Source organism: Pecten maximus, chromosome 15, assembly GCF_902652985.1.
Source record: "Pecten maximus chromosome 15, xPecMax1.1, whole genome shotgun sequence".
Lineage (NCBI taxonomy): Eukaryota > Metazoa > Mollusca > Bivalvia > Pectinida > Pectinidae > Pecten > Pecten maximus.
In genome coordinates, this window is record NC_047029.1 from 21,657,359 (window position 1) to 21,679,097 (window position 21,739).

Genomic DNA, 21,739 nt, shown 5'->3' on the forward strand with positions numbered 1-21,739 from the left:
AAGCTTATCCTATCGAAACACTTTATTCTTATTATTGGTACTGATTCAAGGGCTTCTGTGTAAATATGTATGCTGTTTTTTCTTCGCCTTACTTATGCCAATTTTAGTTCAAATTACTGTTTTGTTAAGATATCGATATTCCCTTTTCTTATAATTCCTGATTTTATTTTAACATTACTTTTGACGGAGTGCGTAGATAGTTCAACATATCTCCCGACTGTGAACTATACAAGGATAAAACTACAGCTTCACTTAATCCTCGACAGCTGTCATTTATCAGAAGGTGTGTTCTGCCCTTTTGACGTCGATGACATGCGTGGCTATCTATATAAACTCTTAAAAACGCTTCCTCGACCTATTTATGTTCTAAGGATCGCATTGGTGAGTTCTAGAATCTTCGGTGCTAAAATTATTTCTTTTAAGGGACATCTAGTTCTTCCAGCTTTTAAAGTTTCGTGTGATACATTTTCATATTTATTTTGCCAATTCCTTTCAGATTACTGACTATCATATCAAAATCTGAACGTAGAACGTACTTTCAACATTTCATTTAATCAACGCATTCATTGTCTTCTCTTTTGAAATGGACACTTAAAAACTTTGACAGTTTTGATTTTTTTAAACAATTTAAATTCCGAAGGATTTAAATAAGAACAAGACAACTGCACACAATAAATTACGACGTCATTGTTTTACATTACTGAATTACTTTTTACAGCTTATCTGTTTGCTTCTTTGATTTAAGCATATCAATTGTAAAGACGCATGTACTAAAGTGAAAAGATTATTGCGTTCTACGTTTTCAGAAAATTTAGAATGCAATTGCTTTTGGTATTCTAATGGTCTTTATATTCAATTATTATGTATTGTGTATTAATATTGACACTCATTCATCTCAGAAGTTCTTGTGCGGATTTTTATTTATTTATTTTCATTTAAATATCGAACACATTTATTCCATTTAAATCATATCTAAATTTTCGTTTTTTAACTTTTTTGCACGTTAAACTAAAAGTCGGACATTCGATGTTCAACATTTTTCGAAATGTGAATATGAAGTTAAGTTTACGGTTAGCTGAAATAATCGTCGGTAACGTTTTTATAATCGTTTTGTTTTTTGAGTTTACTGACCTGATTGGTTTTAAAGTTCCAATGTTCAACGAAATGTCAGTTTCAATGTTTAAATATTATTTTGCGTGGTTTTTCATTACGAACTATAACTTGTTTGCCTCTGCCTCCTGCTATAGGTATATTGAAGACTACGTATAACTCCTAGAAATCATGAGCAAGTAAATTACAAAAATAATAATATATATATATCACAATAGTTATGCAACATAAAATGCCTTGACTTGCGCTATATTTCATTAAATTATACCTGACTAACGAGAAACCACTAGGAACCTTCACCCTGTACATGAATGTGTGTCGATTTTACTTTCAATTAAGATGGCTTAGCCTAATTATAACCTTTTTTAATGTATTGCACTTACATTTAGTATGGACATGTGATTTCTTCTCCATGCAGTTAACAAGTCTGTTTACTCCACGAATCATCATGAAGTTGGCCTTTATTCTCGTTCTCGTTCTGCCCTTGGTCATGTCTGCACCACAGAAAAAGGCTGTCAATCCATTTGTGAATAGTCTATATAAGTAAATTAAAAAATATTTTTCTAGTGTTAGTGTTAGTTAGTTTGCCATGCTGACTTCGAGAGTCATGGTTCAAATGTACATAAGATATGCTTCGATTTCCATGCAAGCAGTGTGGTATCATATCCTGTTGCATATATTCCTATACCTTGTTAGAGACACATACTTAAGATATATAACTAGACTATGTCACAATGAAAATCATATGAAATATTTGTATACATTTTATGAAGTTAAACACTATCTAATTCACGTCAAGTTTAATTTAGTAAAACACAATGCAAAAATATACCGATGCTGTCCTACCGAGAGCGCATATGCGAGACTGATAACGTCAGCCTACATAGGTAAAATATGGTATTAAGACGGAAACATTAAGTTCCTGTATGATTTAGGATATATGAATATTCCTCTTCTTCATTTTTTCATTATTAAAATTATTCGTTTCAGTAAACATTTTCCACGCAGATGAGCTCAAACAGTTAGTTACAGATTTAGTTGACGATATTGGTTCTGACGATAGGGAGGGAGAATGTGAAAAAGAGTGTAACCATCTCGTAGACACCCAGTTTAGTGGCACTGTCAACATACTGTCACATACAGTTTGTCCTCTGGCTTGCCATTCGTAAGTGTCCTTCTAAAGTGTGGATATATGTTTTATTTCTTATTGTGTCTTCGGTAAATAACCATTTCGATGTTTTTCATAAAAATATATTGCAATACTCATTTCTGCACTGTACAATTCATATTATCCAAACATATCTACTTATTTTATTCAAAAATCGTTCTCGGATACTGGACGAGATAAAGGTATTTTGAAGGAAAGCCAGTAGGAGTCATGCAGAAATATAATGTGTTGTGATGACTATCCAAATTAAGAATGGTTCCATAGTTAGTTTCATAGAAGAAAGTAAAGCATTATTTATATCTATCGGACTGAATGACTGCTGTTTAATTATCTCCCAATACTTTGACAGGTTGCAGGAGTTGGCCCACTTCTTCCATGTACCTACTCCCATGAGCACTGCCAGTGTATAGAACGGACAAGGTGGCTTTATTTGGATTTTACATATGTGCCCACTATCTTATAAGAGGATGGCATAAACTGTTTCGAGTATGTTAATTTTGATTGTATACAATTAAACATACATATAAACCAATCGAAATCGAATAGTGTTTTTATATTTTAGTATTGTCTCCTGACTTTCGAATCGAAAAATGTTTAGAAGTCATAGCTTAGTTAAACGAAAACTAAACTAAATCCAAATTGTTTAGAGTTGGATTGGTTTTATTTGTTTAACGTTCAATCAACAGCTAAGGTCATTTGTGGACGGCCTCCCGTGCGTGCGACATGCATGCGTGTGGTGAGTGCGTATGTGTGTTTTGGGTGGCTGCGGCATTTTCGATTTATAGTGCTACCTCACTGAGGGATACTACCGAAGACACCCAGCAGGGCACCCCACCCGGTCACATTATACTGACAACGGGCGAACCAGTCGTCCTACTCCTAATACGCTGAATTTTAACGAGTAGAAACTACCATTTTAAAATACTCTGGTATGTCTCGGCTAGGGGACAGAACCCAAAGCCTTCCTCACAGCGGCGAACGCTCAACTAAAGGCCAAACGTGAGGCATTGTCAAGGGAGACATTAGGAAGAAGAAAGTTGTTTAAAAGCAGAGAAAAGATAAGATTGCCCAAACTTTAGTCGCCTCTTACGATCATGCAATGGGTTTGGTTTGGTTTATTTTGTTTAACGTTCTATTAACAGCTGAGGTCATTTAAGGACGGCCTCCCGTGCGTGCGACATGCATGCGTGTGGTGAGTGCGTATGTGTGTTTGGCATGCAGCGGTATGTTCGTGTTAAGTCTCCTTCTGATCGGCCGAAACTTTTGCCGATTTATAGTGCTACCTCACTGAAGCATACTGCCGAAAACACCCAGCAGGACATCCCATCCGTCAAGGGAGACATTAGGAAGAAGAAAATTTGTTCAGAAAGAAGATAAGATCCCAAATTTAGTCGCCTCCTACGATCATGCAATGGGTGCAGCAAGTACAATTCTTACGCCCTACCTGCAGGGCAACTGCAATATAGTGCCGAAAATAAAAACATAGAGAAGAAAATAATTTCCTTAGCGTACAACAATTGTTTTACAGTGTAGTTTTGTTCTCTAAACACTTTCAGAACTATTTGGTAACCTCTAGTACCGATTTCGAGTCGTATTTACAGAGTTTACAAAAACCGGTGGAATCGTCGTCGTCAACAGTTTTAAGTCTTTATAATAACGGTTATTCGCTGCAAGTACGTATAAAATATGAATAATTTATACATTAGAAAGTTAATGGATCTTATTAACTATGAATTATGTTAATGTAAAAGATTTGGGTTTTGAACACTTACCTGTTGTATATAGTACCATATTTACATCCTGTAAATCAGAGTGCGTGTTTTTACGGGGTATTCCCGTTGGGGAATCCCTTCCGGTTGTATTTGTCGACGTTTCTGATTGGCTAATGTTCGGGGTATGTGTTTATTTATAATCACCTTACCTGTACATTACTCTACGCTCAGGTATCGGTCTATCTGTAGTCTTGGGCTTCCGGTTGTATTTGTTGACGTTTCTGATTGGCTAATGTTCGGGGTATGTGTTTATTTGTGATCACCTTACCTGTACATTACTCTACGCTCAGGTATCGGTCTATCTGTAGTCTTGGGACAAACTGCACGTGTATTTCGAGGCATACAATTAAATTTAGCTATATAGCTGGGAATTTTAGTATTATACGACAGTCTGGCAGAGGCTTACATGTAGCTGGCCGGCTCGTCTTTCTCCTTCACATAGTCAGGTTTGCAGTAGATTTCGGACTTAAACCTCTAAATTATCCAGGGTTGGGTGGTATTTTTCTCTCAATTATAGGTATGATATAGTCAGTAATTCCGTTGTTATTTCGGGTGGTCTTTTCCCGTTGTAGGCATATTATAGTCGTTGTATTTTTGGGTACATTTATCCCCAGGGAGGGACAGGGGTGAATATTTTTCATACGAGATATGGACCGGACGCACAGTTAGGTTACGTGAGCATTGTGTATATATTACCTCATCATGTTTCATCACTTCTAATCTTCATATAATAAAATGTTGAACTTTATAAACTGTGTTGTCATTCCATTGATCTGTAGCCCGCTGTAAATGTCGAGACAGAACCACAGAGTTGACGAACTTGAAAATCACTATACGAGGATACACTGGTCTCAGGAGTCGGAACTATTACAGTACTGCCGTAACTCCTCAGAACTTTTACATTACAATTACCGATATGAGACTTACACTATGAAAATATAGATGTAGGGCGTAAGAATTGTACCTGCTGCCCCCATTGCATGATCGTAAGAGGCGACTAAATTTGGGATCTTATCTTTTCTCTTTCTGAACAACTCCTTCCTAATGTCTCCCTTGACAATGTCTCACTTTTGGCCTTTAGTTGAGCGTTCTCCGCTGTGAGGAAGGCGTTGGGTTCTGTCTCCTAGCCGAGACATACCAGACTCTTTATAAATGGTAGTTGCTACTCCTGCTTAGCGCTCAGCATATTAGCACAGGCGTCTGAAGGTCTGGCAGTAAACTGAGATATAATTCCATATAAAAAATAAGAGTATCTACTATAAAAAAAAACAAAAACAGGTATGCAACGCCTCCGATGACAACAATCACTTAAATCTCTGCAAACGGGAAAAATATACGATTTACAATATAATTATTGGTATACACAGATGCCGCTAACATTATTTAACACTCGACAAACATAAATCATTACTCACTGCGTTTAATAAGTTCTATTTCAGCTAAAAACTTTCTGAGATGGTCTGTCACGTCAACCATGTCGTGAAAATGGTGGCCATTGTTATGCAGGTCCGCAGTGAATATCGAGGTAATACATTTTAATTCATGATATTGACAATAAAAAAAGAACTCAAGAAGCACATGGATTCTTTCAATTTATATTTACATTCTGTGTCGTTAAAACATTTTCAATACTGCTGGTGTAACATGTTTCTCTGTTTTTAAAACGATTGAAAATAAAGGGCATACAACTCTTAATTTTTCATGAATTAAAAAGTATTAGTGGGACGACTGGGTTGGCCCGTTGTCAGTATAATGTGACCGGGTGGGGTGTGCTGCTGGATGTCTTCGGCAGTATGCTTCAGTGAGGTAGCACTATAAATCGGCAAAAGTTCCGGCCTATCACAAGGAGACTTAACACGAACATACCGCAGCCTCCCAAAACACACATACGCATTCACCACACGCATGCATGTCGCACGCACGGGAGGCCGTCCTTAAATGACCTTAGATGTTAATAGGACGTTAAACAAAATAAACCAAACCAAACCAAACCACTGAACGCTGAGCTTAGTCACTATCCAAGATGGCGGCTGCTGCAGCCTGTGATACGCTACTTGTTTACAATAAAAATCATATAAAATCAGAAATACCGTTAAATGAACAACCGAGTACATGGACAGATAGTAAAACATGTACTCTATCAGTGCTGCCCACTATTCACAAATTACACATAAATGACTTATATAGCCTTCTGAACACAACTAGGGTACAAACGTAAACAAAGATCAGCTGATCACTCCTTCACAAACTTTCATGCTGCAGACTATATTAACCACTGGCTATATCTTAGCATCGTCCAATTTGGGACGATTCCAACCAGACGTTGAAAAAAGCACTATGCTGCATTTTTTGTTCCTTTCGGAACACCTCGGGAATTTTACACATGATTTGATGAATGTTTGAAGGGGAATAACTCCTCCGTTCTAATATGAATTGATTTGATAGACCAATCTGACTGACGTAATGAAACTCATAACCGGCCCACGCACATTATTTTGTCATTATTAACAATGTTAATTGATAAATTATTGCAATCATTTAAAGACTTTTCATCTATAAACTTAGCCTAGAATTAAAATAGTATTCAGGAACATCAGACTCGGAATCTGGGACATCAATATCCTCATCTTGCCGGGATATTGTTGTATTCGTGTCGTCCTGTGATGCCGTCAACCACGTGCCGAATACGGGTGTAGTATAGGAAAACTCTGGGGCTTTGTCGAGTGTATAGACAGAATTCAGGAGACTAAAGAATAAAGCATATTTATTGTCATGGCGGTAGTGGTTTCTCCACAGAAAAGATGTCTTTCAAAATTGTTGATTGACGTGCCATTGATTTTACGGAAATAGTCTTTGGCATGTTGTCAGGCTCCTTCGATAGTGTTGGTGTTCACGTCCCGGACAAACGGAAGCCCAATTAACTGCCGTGCGTTTGTAGTTGAAGCCAGCAAGGGCGGCGGGTTTGAATAACGTATGGCCGTCCAAAAAGTTTCTTATGAATTCTAGTGTGTCTCTGATATCCAAGTTTGAATGCTCGAAAAAGGAGGACTTCCCATTTGAAAATTCGTGCCTATTGTTTGATTTGCATCGCCAGCTCATGCCATCTACTTTATTTGAACGTTTAGCATGATAACAAACGGAATTATATTTTAGACATTGTAAATTTGATAGGAGTAAGCCGTTTCTCTCACACCAGTCTAAGACGTCGTCATTTCCAGGCAAAAATAGAGAAAATAGTTCCTTGGATTTGCGAAGGCGCCAAATGTTATGTTTGTGACGTCTGTTGCCCTTTTACGGAAATTGCCGTAATTGGTGGGCGACTTAACTGGTGAACTCATGACCTACAACAAAATCACATTTAATATTTTTTCATATTCACTAAATGCAATATGCCTTTCATTCCGTAATAATTGGAATTTGCAATGGTTTTGTTTCCGGGACTAATCTATCCATTTTTCATTTTCACTCATTTTCCTTTCTTTTTGGTTTTTCTTTTGTCGCGTACCTGAAAATCTCGGCCCTTTCTCAAATACAAATCTGCGAGTTTTAACAATGTTAAATCATGAATATGTTCTCTTTAAAACGAGATGGCTCGCCAGGGACTCGGAATGGTAGTCTAAGTTTATCTGCCTGACCAGGACAGCTTCACCAGATCAAGGATCCGTGAGGTGCAGTACTAAGGACACAAGTAACCAGGAATTTCGACCAGCCCCTCCCCAGCATGCAACCGTAATTATATAAATTCCCACCGGACATGTCTTCAAGCTAAACTAAACAAAATTGTGTTTTATAAATCTTTGTGACATGACTAGAGCAGAAACTTTTGCATCCACGTAGGATTCCGCCTTGTCCTCTTCTTGTGTCCCGGTTCAGACACATGATCTTTTCAGTATAATATGACCGGGTGGGGTGTCCTGCTGGGTGTCCTCGGCAGTATGCCTCAGTGAGGTAGCACTATAAATCGGCAAAAATTCCGGCCTATCACAAGGAGACTTAACACCAACATACCGCAGCCTCCCAAAACACATACGCACTCACGACACTCATGCTTGTCGCACGCACGGGAGGCCGTCCTTAAATGATTTTAGCTGTAATTAGGACGTTAAACTAAATAAACCAAACTAAACCAGGTACATCGGAGAGTTATTTAAAAAAAACTGAATATCTGTCAAGATACATTTTTCGGAAAATGTGTCAAGAATCTATTACAATTAACTGTAACAAATGACACGGCATATTCAATTGAAAAAAAGTTGGTAAAATAGACGTTTTATGACCATCGCATTCTGTTAAAACTGTACCGTTACTTGTATCAAAACTGTGTTAGCTCATGTAAAGCCCGAAGAAACCGTACCGTTAGTTATGTATTTTTGTCTTTTATATAAAGCAGGTATAAAGATGGCATCGCTGAAGTTTTATTATTGTATCTACTGCGAAAACACCACGCGTGCATTTAACGATATAGTAGAACATTGTGTTGATGTTCATTCTATTTTGGAACTGAAATGAAAAATAACAAAGGAAAGATCAACCAAAACTAAAAACTTCCACATTATTCCAATTGAATACATGTCACAAATCAAGACTATCTCCGCAGTTCCGAATTCTAAAAGGATAAAGCAATTCTAGAAAGTCAAACGACAGTACCTCAACACTATTCCAGACGCGCAAGAAATTCAAATGGCACTCTCCTCCTAGAAAACTGCCCTGCAGGTAGGGCGTAAGAATTGTACCTGCTGCCCCATTGCATGCTCGTAATAGGCGACTAAACTTGGGATCTTATCTTTTCTCTTCTTTCTTAACAACTTTCTTCTTCCTAATACATCCCTTGATAATACCTCAATTTTTTTGCCTTTAGTTGTGAGGGTATGTGTGGACGGTAAATTCACTGAAAGAGACTTTAAATGACTATCTGAATAAAACAGATGAGCTTCAAATCATCATGACAAAGTCGGAAATGCGATATAAAAGGATATGCCTGATCACTTGTCAATATGTTTCAGGAAGCATGGAAAAGATATGATTCAACGTCTAAGGAAACGAATAAAGGATCTTAGGTTGATACAGTTTCTAAGGAGATGACATTAATAAAAAGGTGAGGAAAGTTTGTACAAATGACCAAATGAAAACTCGATACTCTTATGCCATGAGAAGTATCAAAACATATATGTTCCAGATTGGTGTATGCATAGATCGTTTATTAAGACTGGTTGACAGTATTTCGTATGCGATATCTTAGGTTAACCATACATCTGATCAATTTTGTGACGGATTTGTATGTGACTTGTCGATTCAGACGAATTACATATGCATTACCGGTTTGGAATCTGACGTAACAAAAGAAACCATTTCAAATATTAACTTGCCCGTTCATGTAATACAAGGATAAACGACAAACTTATTGATGCATTGATCAAGGTAATGTTTCTACTCAATGATGTCCAGTCTGATGTTACGAGTAAGCATAAAACACCAATATATTCACTAAAAACATTATGCAAAATACAGCTTACCATACTGCCAAAGGCAATATTTAACAGTTTACGCTGAGCGTGTCTTCCCAGAGAAGTAACGAGGAAGGAAACTAGCGCGTTCAGAGATCCGACAACTATTGTTGGACTTGAGACACAATTAACATGGTTCTCAAAACCGGAATACCGACCAGATCTTTTCACGAAAGTTCTTAAGTTTTACACTTACGATAATTCTTACGATTATCGTAAGTGAAATCTTAAGTGGTTTTCACGAAAGCACTCGTAAGATTATTTTTACTCTTACGATAATTGTTAAGTTTTACACTTACGAGTACAATTCTCCTTAGCAACCTACTTTCGTTTTTGAAGCCCATACGTAGACCGCTCGTTTTAACTTCCGCAATACCTGCAGTTACGATCATGTTCTTGTGGGAGATGATTATGAGAAATACCTCACTTGTTGGCATGAATATGAGGTTTTTAATCAAAACGTTACATTATAGACGAGTAATTTATTGTATTACAATCGCATGTTTAATTTGTAAAAAAATATATTGTACCATGGCCTTATGTCATAAGGCCACGGTACGATATATTCTTTTACACATCAAGCATGCGATTGTAATACAATAATTTACTCGTCTATTATTAAATATTTTTGTATTGTTTGTTTTAATGTACTATATGCTTTCGTTCTTTTGTAATTGTTTTTTCTTTTTCCTCTTGTTTCTCTCTCTCTTCTCTCTCTCTCTTTCCTTTGTCTACAGTAAATATTTTATTTGAAAGGCATTACTGAATTATTTTGAATAACATGACCAATATAATGCTCACTTCAAAATTTCAAATGAGACATACATTCAATAATGAAGTACTTTATATGAAATGAGCTCACATATACATGGATGGCAAAGCAGATAATTATTATCAATATTAACAAAATAACAAGTCAAGAAGCTATAATATCAACATTTTAATTGTAGAGAATATATAATTAAGATAATCTCTTAGTTTACCTTTTAAGTCATTAAGCAGAATCATCCAAAGCCAATGTTCTCATTATTTAAGCCAGACTTTATTGTAAAATTGAGGCTGATTCAGACCATTGCCTGAAATACAAAATGAACTGAGGTATGTTCAAATGTCTTTTTTTGCTTGCTTTACATCAAATTCCTGTTTTCCATGGTCCTGTTTGAAAAAAAACATCTGGAATATTTGTATTTTCCCATATTTGTAGAAGTAAAAATAACTTCAGATATTACAAATATGAAATATAGGTTAACTCAAAAAGCTTACAACAAACTTTTTAAAAGTTAAACTCGCCCATCCCTCCACCTAGACTGAATTTAAAACACTAATAATAATGTTCTGAAAAACAAAAATAAACACCAATCCTTCCACATGGCATGCGTTTCATTAGACATTTTGCATCTTCGCTAGCCAAGGCTTCTGATTACGTTACACTACACGAACCCTTGGCGGATATAGTCGTGTTCAAACCGTCGCGCCCTGGAATCCCAGGGTACCCAATCAAATCGCGTTTTTTACGTTCAGGCTTGGTTTCGCAGTAAACAAAATTTGCGGCACCCAGTACAGAGCTACAATGTCGACTATGTCATGGCATTTTACCTATATACAGAGACGAACTATCTTTAGGGAAACATTCGCAGTGTTTGATCAATCTATTTAAGTCATTGATCACATATCTCATAAAAATGACACAAGCCTCCATGTGTGTTTGTAAACATCTCAGATGAAGTAAATCGGTAACGCTCGTTTTGATTGGTCGAAAATTTCATGTGTAAAGAGTGGTAATTTTGAATCTCCGCTAGAGGGCCAGAACTGACGCTTATATCCGCCAAGGGTTCGTTTAGTGTAACGTAATCAGAAGCCTTGGCTAGCGAAGATGGACATTTTGATGGTCCGATCATTATATGTCTCAAAAAATACACCTGTCTATCAGAGTGTCTATTGTTTGGTGTTGAGGCCAGAGGAAACTCGGGTTACTTTCGCCAATGAAATACATGTAATTATACCCTTGCTTCAGTGTCCCCTTCCCACCAATGACAATTTTAAAAACTTGCAATGACTTGTTGTTTTTTTATCTTGTGTGCATCCTTAATCATAATGAAGCAGAAAATGATAAATGTATACCAGTACTAGCTAACCAGCATATATTTACCAACACAAGTACATGTATCTGTCTACCTTTGATTTATTCAAAATATTTCCTTTCCACAATGTTGCCGGCCTTTACTGACAAAGAATACATACTGGATCATGTACATGTATCAAATGTACATCTACATATATCTCTTCAACAAAACATTATGTCAGTCTATTTCATAGATAAAGTCTGACACAACATATTGTAACAAAGTTGGTTAATGTCAATGAAAGCAATTAAATTGCATAGATTCATTTAAATTTGTTGTACTGTAATTGTTAACCTGGGTTAACACGTCATTGTTTTTTAATGCTTGAATTTAGACTTCAGTTGGGATGTGGCACATGTAGATCCTCATCCATTTGTAGTGAGCACATGACAGTGACACTATTTTATATATAGGAGGATATGTGCTCTAACATGATTATATATGTATGACTCCAACCTATACTAGTGCAGAATTATTCAAACATTGTAGAGCTGCACAATAGTTAAACAAAAAAACAACTATTTGATCTTTTCAGTAATCCTCTATCACCTCTTGGCTCTATTGTCAACTATATCATGTGGCAATTTTTCTTAATTATATGTAACCACTATTGCAAAACTGAAATTCTACATAGAATATGCCTCACTTTCAATCTTCCATACATTTTCTTCACTTTGTGTGTATTTAAAATGAAATAAAAACAGATTAATATAATTTTAGTTGGTACACATAAACATGTGCAGAAAATTGCAAACAGAACAAGAAGTTTTTACTATTTGTACCTGTATGATCACATACAAATGCATGTAATATACTGATGCAAAAGTAGAAAGTTTAAATTAAATTCAAAGGCATCAATATTGACAATTCTGATACAGACTACACAGCAATCATAAAATTTGGTGTAGCACCCCTCCGATCCCTAACAAACAAAAATAAACAAAAAACAAAATCAAAATTAAGAATAAAACAAAAACTAAATAGACTAGTTGTTTATGAATACATTTTCAACTGGTCAGATTTCATTTGGACTTAATATATACCTATCTTGTAACACAACAAATAAAACTAACATTAGGCCTACATGTAGATACTTGTGACAGGTTTGTCCTTGTAGTTGTGTCACAGGGGCATGTCTAGTTTTATATCAAAAAAATAGTCAGAAATATATATATTATTTATTGACAATAGGTATTTCTGACTATTTTTTAATATAAAACTAGACATGCCACTTTGGTTTTGTAATGTAAAAATTGAGAGTTCCATTTTGAAATCCAGCAGTCCCATGGCTTTTTCAAATTGACAAAATAAATTTATGATATATAACAATGTTGCCTTAAGAAATATGATACAGACACAATAAAATACTAGATCTAGAGTCAATTAAAATCAACTTATTTCTACGTTGTATGGCAGAATTTGCCCGGAATTACAATGCATCCTAAGTACATTTTGTATGCACAGACATGTAGTTTGGGAGTTCTCTGAGGTTTATTCTGTGCCAGGAAAAACACTATCATAAAGATATATATATTATATTTATAGAGTTTACATATAGGATATTGCTTGTATTCTCGTGATAAAACAACTTTAATTCATTATTACTTACTTTACATTGACTGTTTCGTCTGTTTTGTGTACGTAACTCTTCACAATGTCCAGTGTCACTTCACAGTTTGTAAGTCTAGTTGACGATGACGATTTGTATCAGTAATATGTGAGATCCACGAAAACAATCGGCACCAGTCACATGTCTGTCAACCATTTATATTAGTAACCGATCATCTGGGAAATACCCGATTATAATCTACTATAAATAGATTTTGCTGTCGTCGGCGTTATTTATTTATTTATCTTTTTATTATTATTGTTAAGAAAATACGTGCTTTTATTTTAATCATCTTGTCACAAAAGTAATTTTCTGATGAAACTAAGACCATTTATTGTGTCATGAAAACGACAAAAAATTGCAAGTTGCTGTCGATCGTATTCGCGCAGGTGCTTGTGTTATCAACTCGCTCTTGCATGACGTCAAGTTCCTGCGGTGATTTGTTCAAATAATACGGATTTCTGGAAACTTTGATCATTTTTAGGTACGTTATGAATGATGGTATTGTGTACTTTGAACAGTTTTTTTCTTGGCTTCAAAATGTATAATGTAATAGTATTTTGAATGTAAAAATCATTAAAATTTGTCGATTTGTGTTAGCCTACTTACATTCCTACTGTATCTCATCAGTAGGTAGCCTAAACAATGGGGATGCGACCATTGCTCTAACGCCGACGTGTTATTGGCGTAGAATTCTAGTTGGGAGTTAACGGGGTTAGGACTAATGCGTGATTGTTTTGGGATAAACAGACCACTGCCGCCATTTTGTTAAACACTTTATATTTTACCCCTAAGAATCACACTTACGACGAATTTTTCATCGTAAGAGTAAAATTTTACACTTACGAGTGGGTTATGTGCTCTCGTAGACTTACGATGAATTTTGCACTTAAGATTTTCGTAAGTTCCTTTGTGAAAACCACCATAATCGTAAATTTACACTTACGATCAAAATTACACTTACGAACTTTCGTGAAAAGGTCCCCAGATCAATACATTCACATGTTCCACTTGCTAGATTGCCATCACCTCCTGGCTAACGCTAGGGTAAAATGTTGCTCTTTTGGAATGTTTCAATCTGGTATAAAGACGGAAGCGTGGAAAAGAGTAGCAAGAGATAGTCCAAATAACAACAGCGGCATGGCATTAGTGGAAAACATTCTCGGTCAAGGAGGTTAATAGAACGAATTGGGACGTTGAGGAGAGGAAGCAAACTTCTGTACTGTTATTCGTGAATGGTGAAGGTCGAAGACGAACCAGGTCTTTCTGCGATCGAGCGGTATCGTCGAAGAACATTGTTTAGGAATTGGCTTTTGAGAGATGTGCATTTCTTAAATACCAGTTCCCACCTCCTGGAAGTCACGTAAAAGGCATACAGATAGTTATGTTTTAGGGGATCTTGACTAATATCGAACACAGAATACAGCGTCAATCGGGGAACATTTAACGTAAGGGCATTTGGAAGATGAAAACTTGTTCGGAGAGTTCCAAGACCTTGATCAAGGGGGTCCATTATAATGTCCCCAGACGATATTCCTTTTGCGATTAAAAAGGCGTGTGCTATAGTGAATACACGCATGAATCCTAATAGTTAAAACATGTTTGAATATTAACATACAATGATGTTAATATCATATTTTACAATTATTGGTTTTTCATGAGGTTGATACAAGGATTTATCAATCCGAAAAAGTGTTATTTACCGAGGCGAATCAACCTCATGAGAAGTCATTAACTGGTTTTTTTTTTAATTATGTGCGGGACTCGAATAGACGCCCAAATGCCTTAACCCGGAGCCACATCGGACCCTTATTCAGATTATGTACAGGTACTATAGATATTTCAGTAAATCATTGTCGTTATCGTATTAATCTATGTTGTTATGCATTTGTTTATTCACAGGGATTGCCACATGCATACGAGCAGAGCAAAGGTATATCCGGTACATGATCTCATCCAGCATTCACACATGATGGTCAATACAACGTCTATTTATCCAGATTATGTGGAATCCATTATTCCGAGGTATTTTTACACAAACATTGTAGTTTGCACTTATTTTCTCTTTGCTCTGCAGAGTAAATGGCAGCAAAGCTGGTCTCTCGAGACGAGCAACAAACTTTTTTTAAAGTACAACCAAAACTTAAAACATCAAAACCAAGTCGGAAGGATCGTAGAGAGGAAATAGTCCTCTCTCGGCTCCGTACCGGGCACACATATCCTACTCATTCGTTCCTTTTGAAACGAGAGGATCCACCGGTGTGTTATGCATGTGATGTTCAATTCACAGTGCAGCATTTTTTAATAGAATGTTCCGATTTCAAGAACATTCGTGATAAATACTTTCGAGTCCCGGATATGAAAACTCTTTTTCAGTTCCGTGGATTCGAAAACAATATTTAGCTACTTGAAAGAAATCGATCTATTTTATAGACTTTGATGTCTTTTACGTTACTGTCTTTGACGTTCTATTTATAACAAAGTTCACATAATCTATTCGTACATATTATTCCACATAATCTATTCGTACATATATGTATATTACCATTTTTAACCACCTTTTTATCAATGATCTAAATATACAATACGGATGCTTTTAAAAATGACAAATTTTATCTGATTTTAACTTTAAAAATAAAACATGTTAGAATATTGTTTGGTCCTAAATGGCCCTAGTTGTCGATGGGCCGTAAAACATAAACAAACAAACAAACTCTTTGCTCTTCCGTGAATGACTAGCATAGTGATTCCTCAATTGTTATCGTCAAGAATCAAATAATCCCGCGGTTCTAGCAGAAAAGGCGGAATGACTTTGACTTTCATTCAAGGTCACAGGGATCAAATAGGTGGAAATATTTAAACGACTTCTTCTCAATGGCAATGACTCCCAGGGAGTTGATATTAGGTCTGTAGACTGCTGGGGTGTAGTGTTACCAAGTTTGTTCAAATGACCTTGCCCTTCATTCCAGGTCACAGGGGCAAAAAAAGCTAGAATCTTAAACAACTTCTCCTCAATAACCGAGAGTCCCATGGAATTGATATTGGGTCTGTAGCATGCTGGTTTAAAGTGCTACCAAGGTTGTTCAAATGAATGACCTTGAACTTCATTTAAGGTCACATGGGTCAAAAAGGCTAAAACCTTTAAACGACTTTTACTCAATAACATAGAGTGCCAGATACCTAATATTTGGCCTGGAGCATGCTGGGTGAAGGGCTTCCTAGTTTGTTCAAATGAATGACCTTGACCTTCATTCAAGGTCATATATTTAAAAAATGCTTAAATATTAAAACGACTTCTCAATAACCAAGAGTCCCAGGGAGCTGATTTTGGGTCTTTAGAATGCTGGGGTAAAGGGCTACCAACTTTTTTCAAATGAATGACCCTGACTCACATTCAAGATCGCGTCGGTCAAGTATGCTTAAATCTTTAAATGTCTTCTGAATAGCCAAAGTGCCGAGAGACATCATATTAGGTCTGTAGCATGTTTTTAAATACCTGCAGGATCCATATATGAAAAGATAACTGCATTACGGGTGAACGATTCGGGCCCATTGGGCCCTTGTTTCTATTGTACCGGAGATGAAATTCTTAAGTGAAAAAGACATTAAGTAGTGAGAATGACCATTTATATTTTAATTAGAATGAATGTTCGAAGAAGACAATTAGGAATTTTTATGGCCGACATAATAATCTCATTTCCTTGTCCAATATGAAGTTAGACGTCGTGTTATCGATGCGTTAGAAGACACTTGCCCCTCCAAAAATCTTCTGGAACTTTTACATGATCTTTGTGTACTTTTTTGCCTTATTATATCGACTTTAAGTACGAATTACGATTGTATTTAAATGTCATTATGCCCTGCTTATAATTTATGATTAAATTTTAACATTCCTTTTTGGACGAAGTGCGTAGATAGCACAAACTTACGACTGTGAACTATATATGATAAAAATATAGCTAAACTAAATCCTGGACAGCTGTCTTTTATCAGAACTTGTTTTATACACTTTTGACATTGACAACATGCGTGCATAGATATCTATCTCTATATAAACTCTTGAATAACGCTTACTCTACCTATTCCTGTACAAAGGATCGCATTGGTGAGTATCGACATTTTCCTAGTTAGAATTATTTCATTTATATGGCAACTCGTTCTTTCTTGAATTTTAGCAATTGTAGAAGTCAAATCACCATTTCTGAGGAATATGGATAAGCAAACATATTTAGATAGACATGTTACTTAAATGTCAAGATTCAAGTTTCAAGTTAAAAACATAAGGGTCTACTTAAATGAAAAGTCGGACTAAGGAATTTCAACATTTCCTGCAATGTCATCTGGTTGTTTAAGATTAGTTTGATTATTTGTCTAACATTGAATAATCATTTAGTTCCAATATTGAACGAAATGCTAGTCCAGTAATACTATTTTTCGCTGTTTGTCATTATGTAATATATCACAAATTTGTCTACCTCATTTCTTCTACTTTAGGAATATTGGAAACGCCTTCTTTCTCCCCTAGATTAACTGCTTCTTTCTTTTCAGAGAAATATTCCTTTTACGTTATGAGTGATTTGTTTAATTATTTCCCACATATACTAAATAATTTAGAATATTTTGAGACATTTCATAAGTAAGAAAAACGTATCACAATAGATTTCAAAAAGAAAATATCTTGACTTACTCTTTATAACATAAAATTATACCCGACAAATGAGTGACCGTCTGAGACTTTTCCGTGTGTGTGGCGTTTCTACTTTGAAATAAGATGGCTTAACTTATCTATACATTTTTTTTTGGAAATAAGTTGCACTTATATTTAACATTGCTATGCTTTTCTTATCTCCCCCAGTCAACTAGTCTGTCAACTTTACAGGTCATCATGAAGTTGGTCCTTTTTCTCGTTCTGGCCCTGCCTTTGGTCATGTCAGCACCACAGAGAAAGGCTTCAAATCCATTTGTGAACTCTCTTGGTAAGTAAATTAACACGTAGTTTACTAGTGTTTGTGTTTGTCATTCTGCGATCTGTTTTTACCCTCTCGATTTGACATTTTTGAGAAAATCTTTATCTTTATTATATTGTTTGTCATTACAACATTGTCTTCGAGACAACAAGGTACGATTGAACATAACATATTCGTATTCTGGTTGAAATAGGGTTAATTTAAATTGGTCTGATTTCCTCATTCAAGTATATTCATTTCCCATTGACCATGTAAGCAGTGTGGTATCATGTTCTGTTTTCCTAGTCCTTGATAAGAAACACATGCTATCCCATGTCGCACGTAGAAGAGGCCGTCCCTAAATGACCTTTGATGTTAATAGGACGTTAAACAAAATAAACCAAACTAAACCAAACTATCCAATGTCAGCATGTCCCACTGAAGAATAATATAACTATGCATATACGTTTTATTAAGTTTCACACTGTATCTAATTTAAATCAAATTGAACTTTGTAAAAGACAATGCAAAATTATACCGATGCTGCCACAAAAGTTTCAAATGTGAGAGATAGTGATAAAGTCAGCCTACATTGGTAAACTATGGTAACTACCCTATCTATTGTTAAGGGAAGTATCTAAGTACCGATATATAACAGAATATATGAATATATTATTATCGAATATTGAGACAATAATAAAAAATTCAAAAGCAACGAATTATATGTGTAAATGACGTATTGTAGTGAAATATGAAGTTACAAATATTTATTTCTGTTTCAGTGAACATTTTCCACGGAGATGAGCTAAAACAACTAGTTACAGATTTAGTTGACGATATTGGTTCTGACGATAGGGAGGTGGAATGTGAAAAAGAGTGTGACCATCTCGTAGACACCCAGTTTAGTGGAACTGTCAACGTCCTGTCACATCACGTTTGTCCCCTGGCTTGCCATTCGTAAGTTTCCTTCGACAACAGCGTGTCAAAGATATGTTCTCATTCTAATTATTTCTTTGGTGAATATCTGTATTGAATTGTTCTTTTTATAGTAGCAAAATGAATTTCAATATGTCCATCTAAATGACTGCTGTTTAATTATCTTTCATTTCTTTGATAGGCTCCAGGAGTTGGCCCACTTCTTCCATGTCCCTATTCCTACAGCGCCAATTGTCAGTCAAACTCCGTAGAGCGACAGCATGACATGATCTGTGTTCCCTTGGATTAGATGGAATGTTTAACTGTTCGTTGATGTACATTTTGGTTATATAATATCAAATAAACAACCATCCGAAATCGACAACAATGCTTTAACGTTTTAGTATTGCCCCATGTTTTTCGCATCGAAATTTGTCCTAGGTCAGATTAGATATTCCAAATGGAAATCAAAACTAGTTAGGGGAACACCCAGAACATTATTCGATTTTTGTTAGGAGCGAATCAATCTAATTAAAATCTAAATGGTCGTTCTCACTACGTTACATGAACAACGTAGTGAGAATGACCATCAAGAATTTAATTAGATTGAGAGCAAATGACATGATAATTTGGTTTGGTTTATTTAGTTTAACGTCCTATTAACATCTAAGGTCATTTAAGGACGGCCTCCCGTGCGTGCGACATGCATGTGTGTGGCGAGTGCGTATGTGTGTTTTGGGAGGCTGCGGTATGTTCGTGTAAAGTATCCTTGTGATAGGCCGGAACTTTTGCCGATTTAAAGTGCTACCTCACTGAAGCGCATACTGCCGAAGACACCCAGCAGCACACCCCACCCGGTCACATTATACTGACAACGGCCAATTTGGTTTGGTTTGGTTTATTTTGTTTAACGTCCTATTAACAGCTAAGGTCATTTAAGGACGGCCTCCCGTGCGTGCGACATGCATGCGTGTGGTGAGTGCGTACGTGTGTTTTGGGAGGCTGCGGTATTTTCGTGTTAAGTCTCCTTGTGATAGGCCGGAACTTTTGCCGATTTAAAGTGCTACCTCACTGAAGCATACTGCCGAAGACACCCAGCAGCACACCACACCCGGTCACATTATACTGACAACGGGCGAACCAGTCGTCCCACTCCAAATATGCTGAGCGCTAAGCAGGAGTAGCAACTACCATTTTTAAAGACTCTGGTATATCCGGCTAGGGGACAGAACCCAAAGCCTTCCTCACAGGGGCGAACGCTCAACGAAAGGCCAAAAGTGAGGCAGTGTCAAGGGAGACGTTAGTAGGAAGAAAGTTGTTAAGGAAGAAGAGAAAAAAAATCCAGAAAAAATTCTTATGTCCCGCAACGAAAACAAGTTAATCCGCAATTCAAATTGAAAACAAAAGTTTCCAGTATCTCACTCTCACAAAGGTCATATTTTTAGCCCACTATCATCAGATGTGGGCTATTCGAATCACCCTGCGTCCGTGGTCCGTGGTCCGTCCGCCCCTCCGTCCGTCCGTCCGTCCGTAAACAATTCTTGTTATCGCTAATCCTCAGAAAGTACTGAAGGGATCTTTCCCAAATTTAATATGTGGGTTCCCCTTAGTGCCTAGTTATGCATATTGCATTTTGAGACCAATCGGAAAACAACATGGCCGACAGGCAGCCATCTTGGATTTTGATAATTGAAGTTTGTTATCGCTATTTCTGAGAAAGTACTGAAGGGATCTTTCTCAATTTTCATATATAGGCTCCCCTTGGTGCCTTGTTATGCATATTGCATTTTGAGATCAGTCGGAAAACAACATGGCCGACAGGCAGCCATCTTTGATTTTGACAATTGAAGTTTGTTATCGCTATTTCTGAGAAAGTACTGAAGGGATCTTTCTCAAACATTTTTGTAAGTTCCCCTTGGTCTGTAGTTCTGCATATTGCATCTTGGGACCAATAGGAAAACAACATGGCCGACAGGCAACCATCTTGGATTTTGATAATTGAAGTTTGTTATCGCTATTTATCAGAAATTGCTGAAGGGATCTTTCTGAAATTTCATTTGTAGGTTGCCCTCTGTGCCTAGTTATGCATATTGGATTTTGAGACCAGTCAGAAAACAACCTGCCCGACAGGCAGCCATCTTGGATTTTGACAATTGAAGTTTGTTATCGCTATTTTACAGAAGGTACTGAAGGGATCTTTCTCACATTTCATATGTAGGTTCCCTTGGTCCCTGGTGTTGCATTTTGGGACCAATCCGAAAACAAGAGACAGCCATTATCGCTAAATCTTAAATTTTATATAGAGGTTCCCCTTGTTTGAAAAGTACTAGAGGGCTGTTTCTGAATTTACACAGATTAGTAAGACTTAGAGGAAGGGAAAAGTAGAGAAAAAATCAATCTGACATGGAACCTATAAAGATCATTCAATGGTGGGCGCCAAGATCCCTCTGGGATCTCTTGTATAGAATATATACTGATTTGTTCTGATAAATGCCGAAACAGTTCATTAATACTTCTCAGAACACTCCAAATTATTAGTTTTCCCTTAATTTATAGATGAAATTGTAAAGGTGTATTTCAAATATTTCGACT

General features: G+C 36.4%; 2 protein-coding genes across 2 annotated transcripts; both read left to right on the forward strand.

The window, feature by feature from the left end:
* Window positions 1-1,225: 1,225 nt before the first annotated feature.
* On the forward strand, window positions 1,226-2,817 carry LOC117343993. The gene is made up of 3 exons (XM_033906587.1): window positions 1,226-1,649; window positions 2,101-2,275; window positions 2,628-2,817. Exons 1-3 carry the CDS (start codon window positions 1,418-1,420, stop codon window positions 2,686-2,688), a joined length of 468 nt encoding a protein of 155 aa, XP_033762478.1. The 5' UTR covers window positions 1,226-1,417; the 3' UTR covers window positions 2,689-2,817.
* A 14,478-nt stretch (window positions 2,818-17,295) lies between these two features.
* Window positions 17,296-19,532, forward strand: LOC117343994. Its single transcript, XM_033906588.1, has 4 exons — window positions 17,296-17,391; window positions 18,142-18,262; window positions 19,015-19,189; window positions 19,350-19,532. Exons 2-4 carry the CDS (start codon window positions 18,172-18,174, stop codon window positions 19,417-19,419), a joined length of 336 nt encoding a protein of 111 aa, XP_033762479.1. The 5' UTR covers window positions 17,296-17,391; window positions 18,142-18,171; the 3' UTR covers window positions 19,420-19,532.
* The last annotated feature ends 2,207 nt before the right edge of the window (window positions 19,533-21,739 follow it).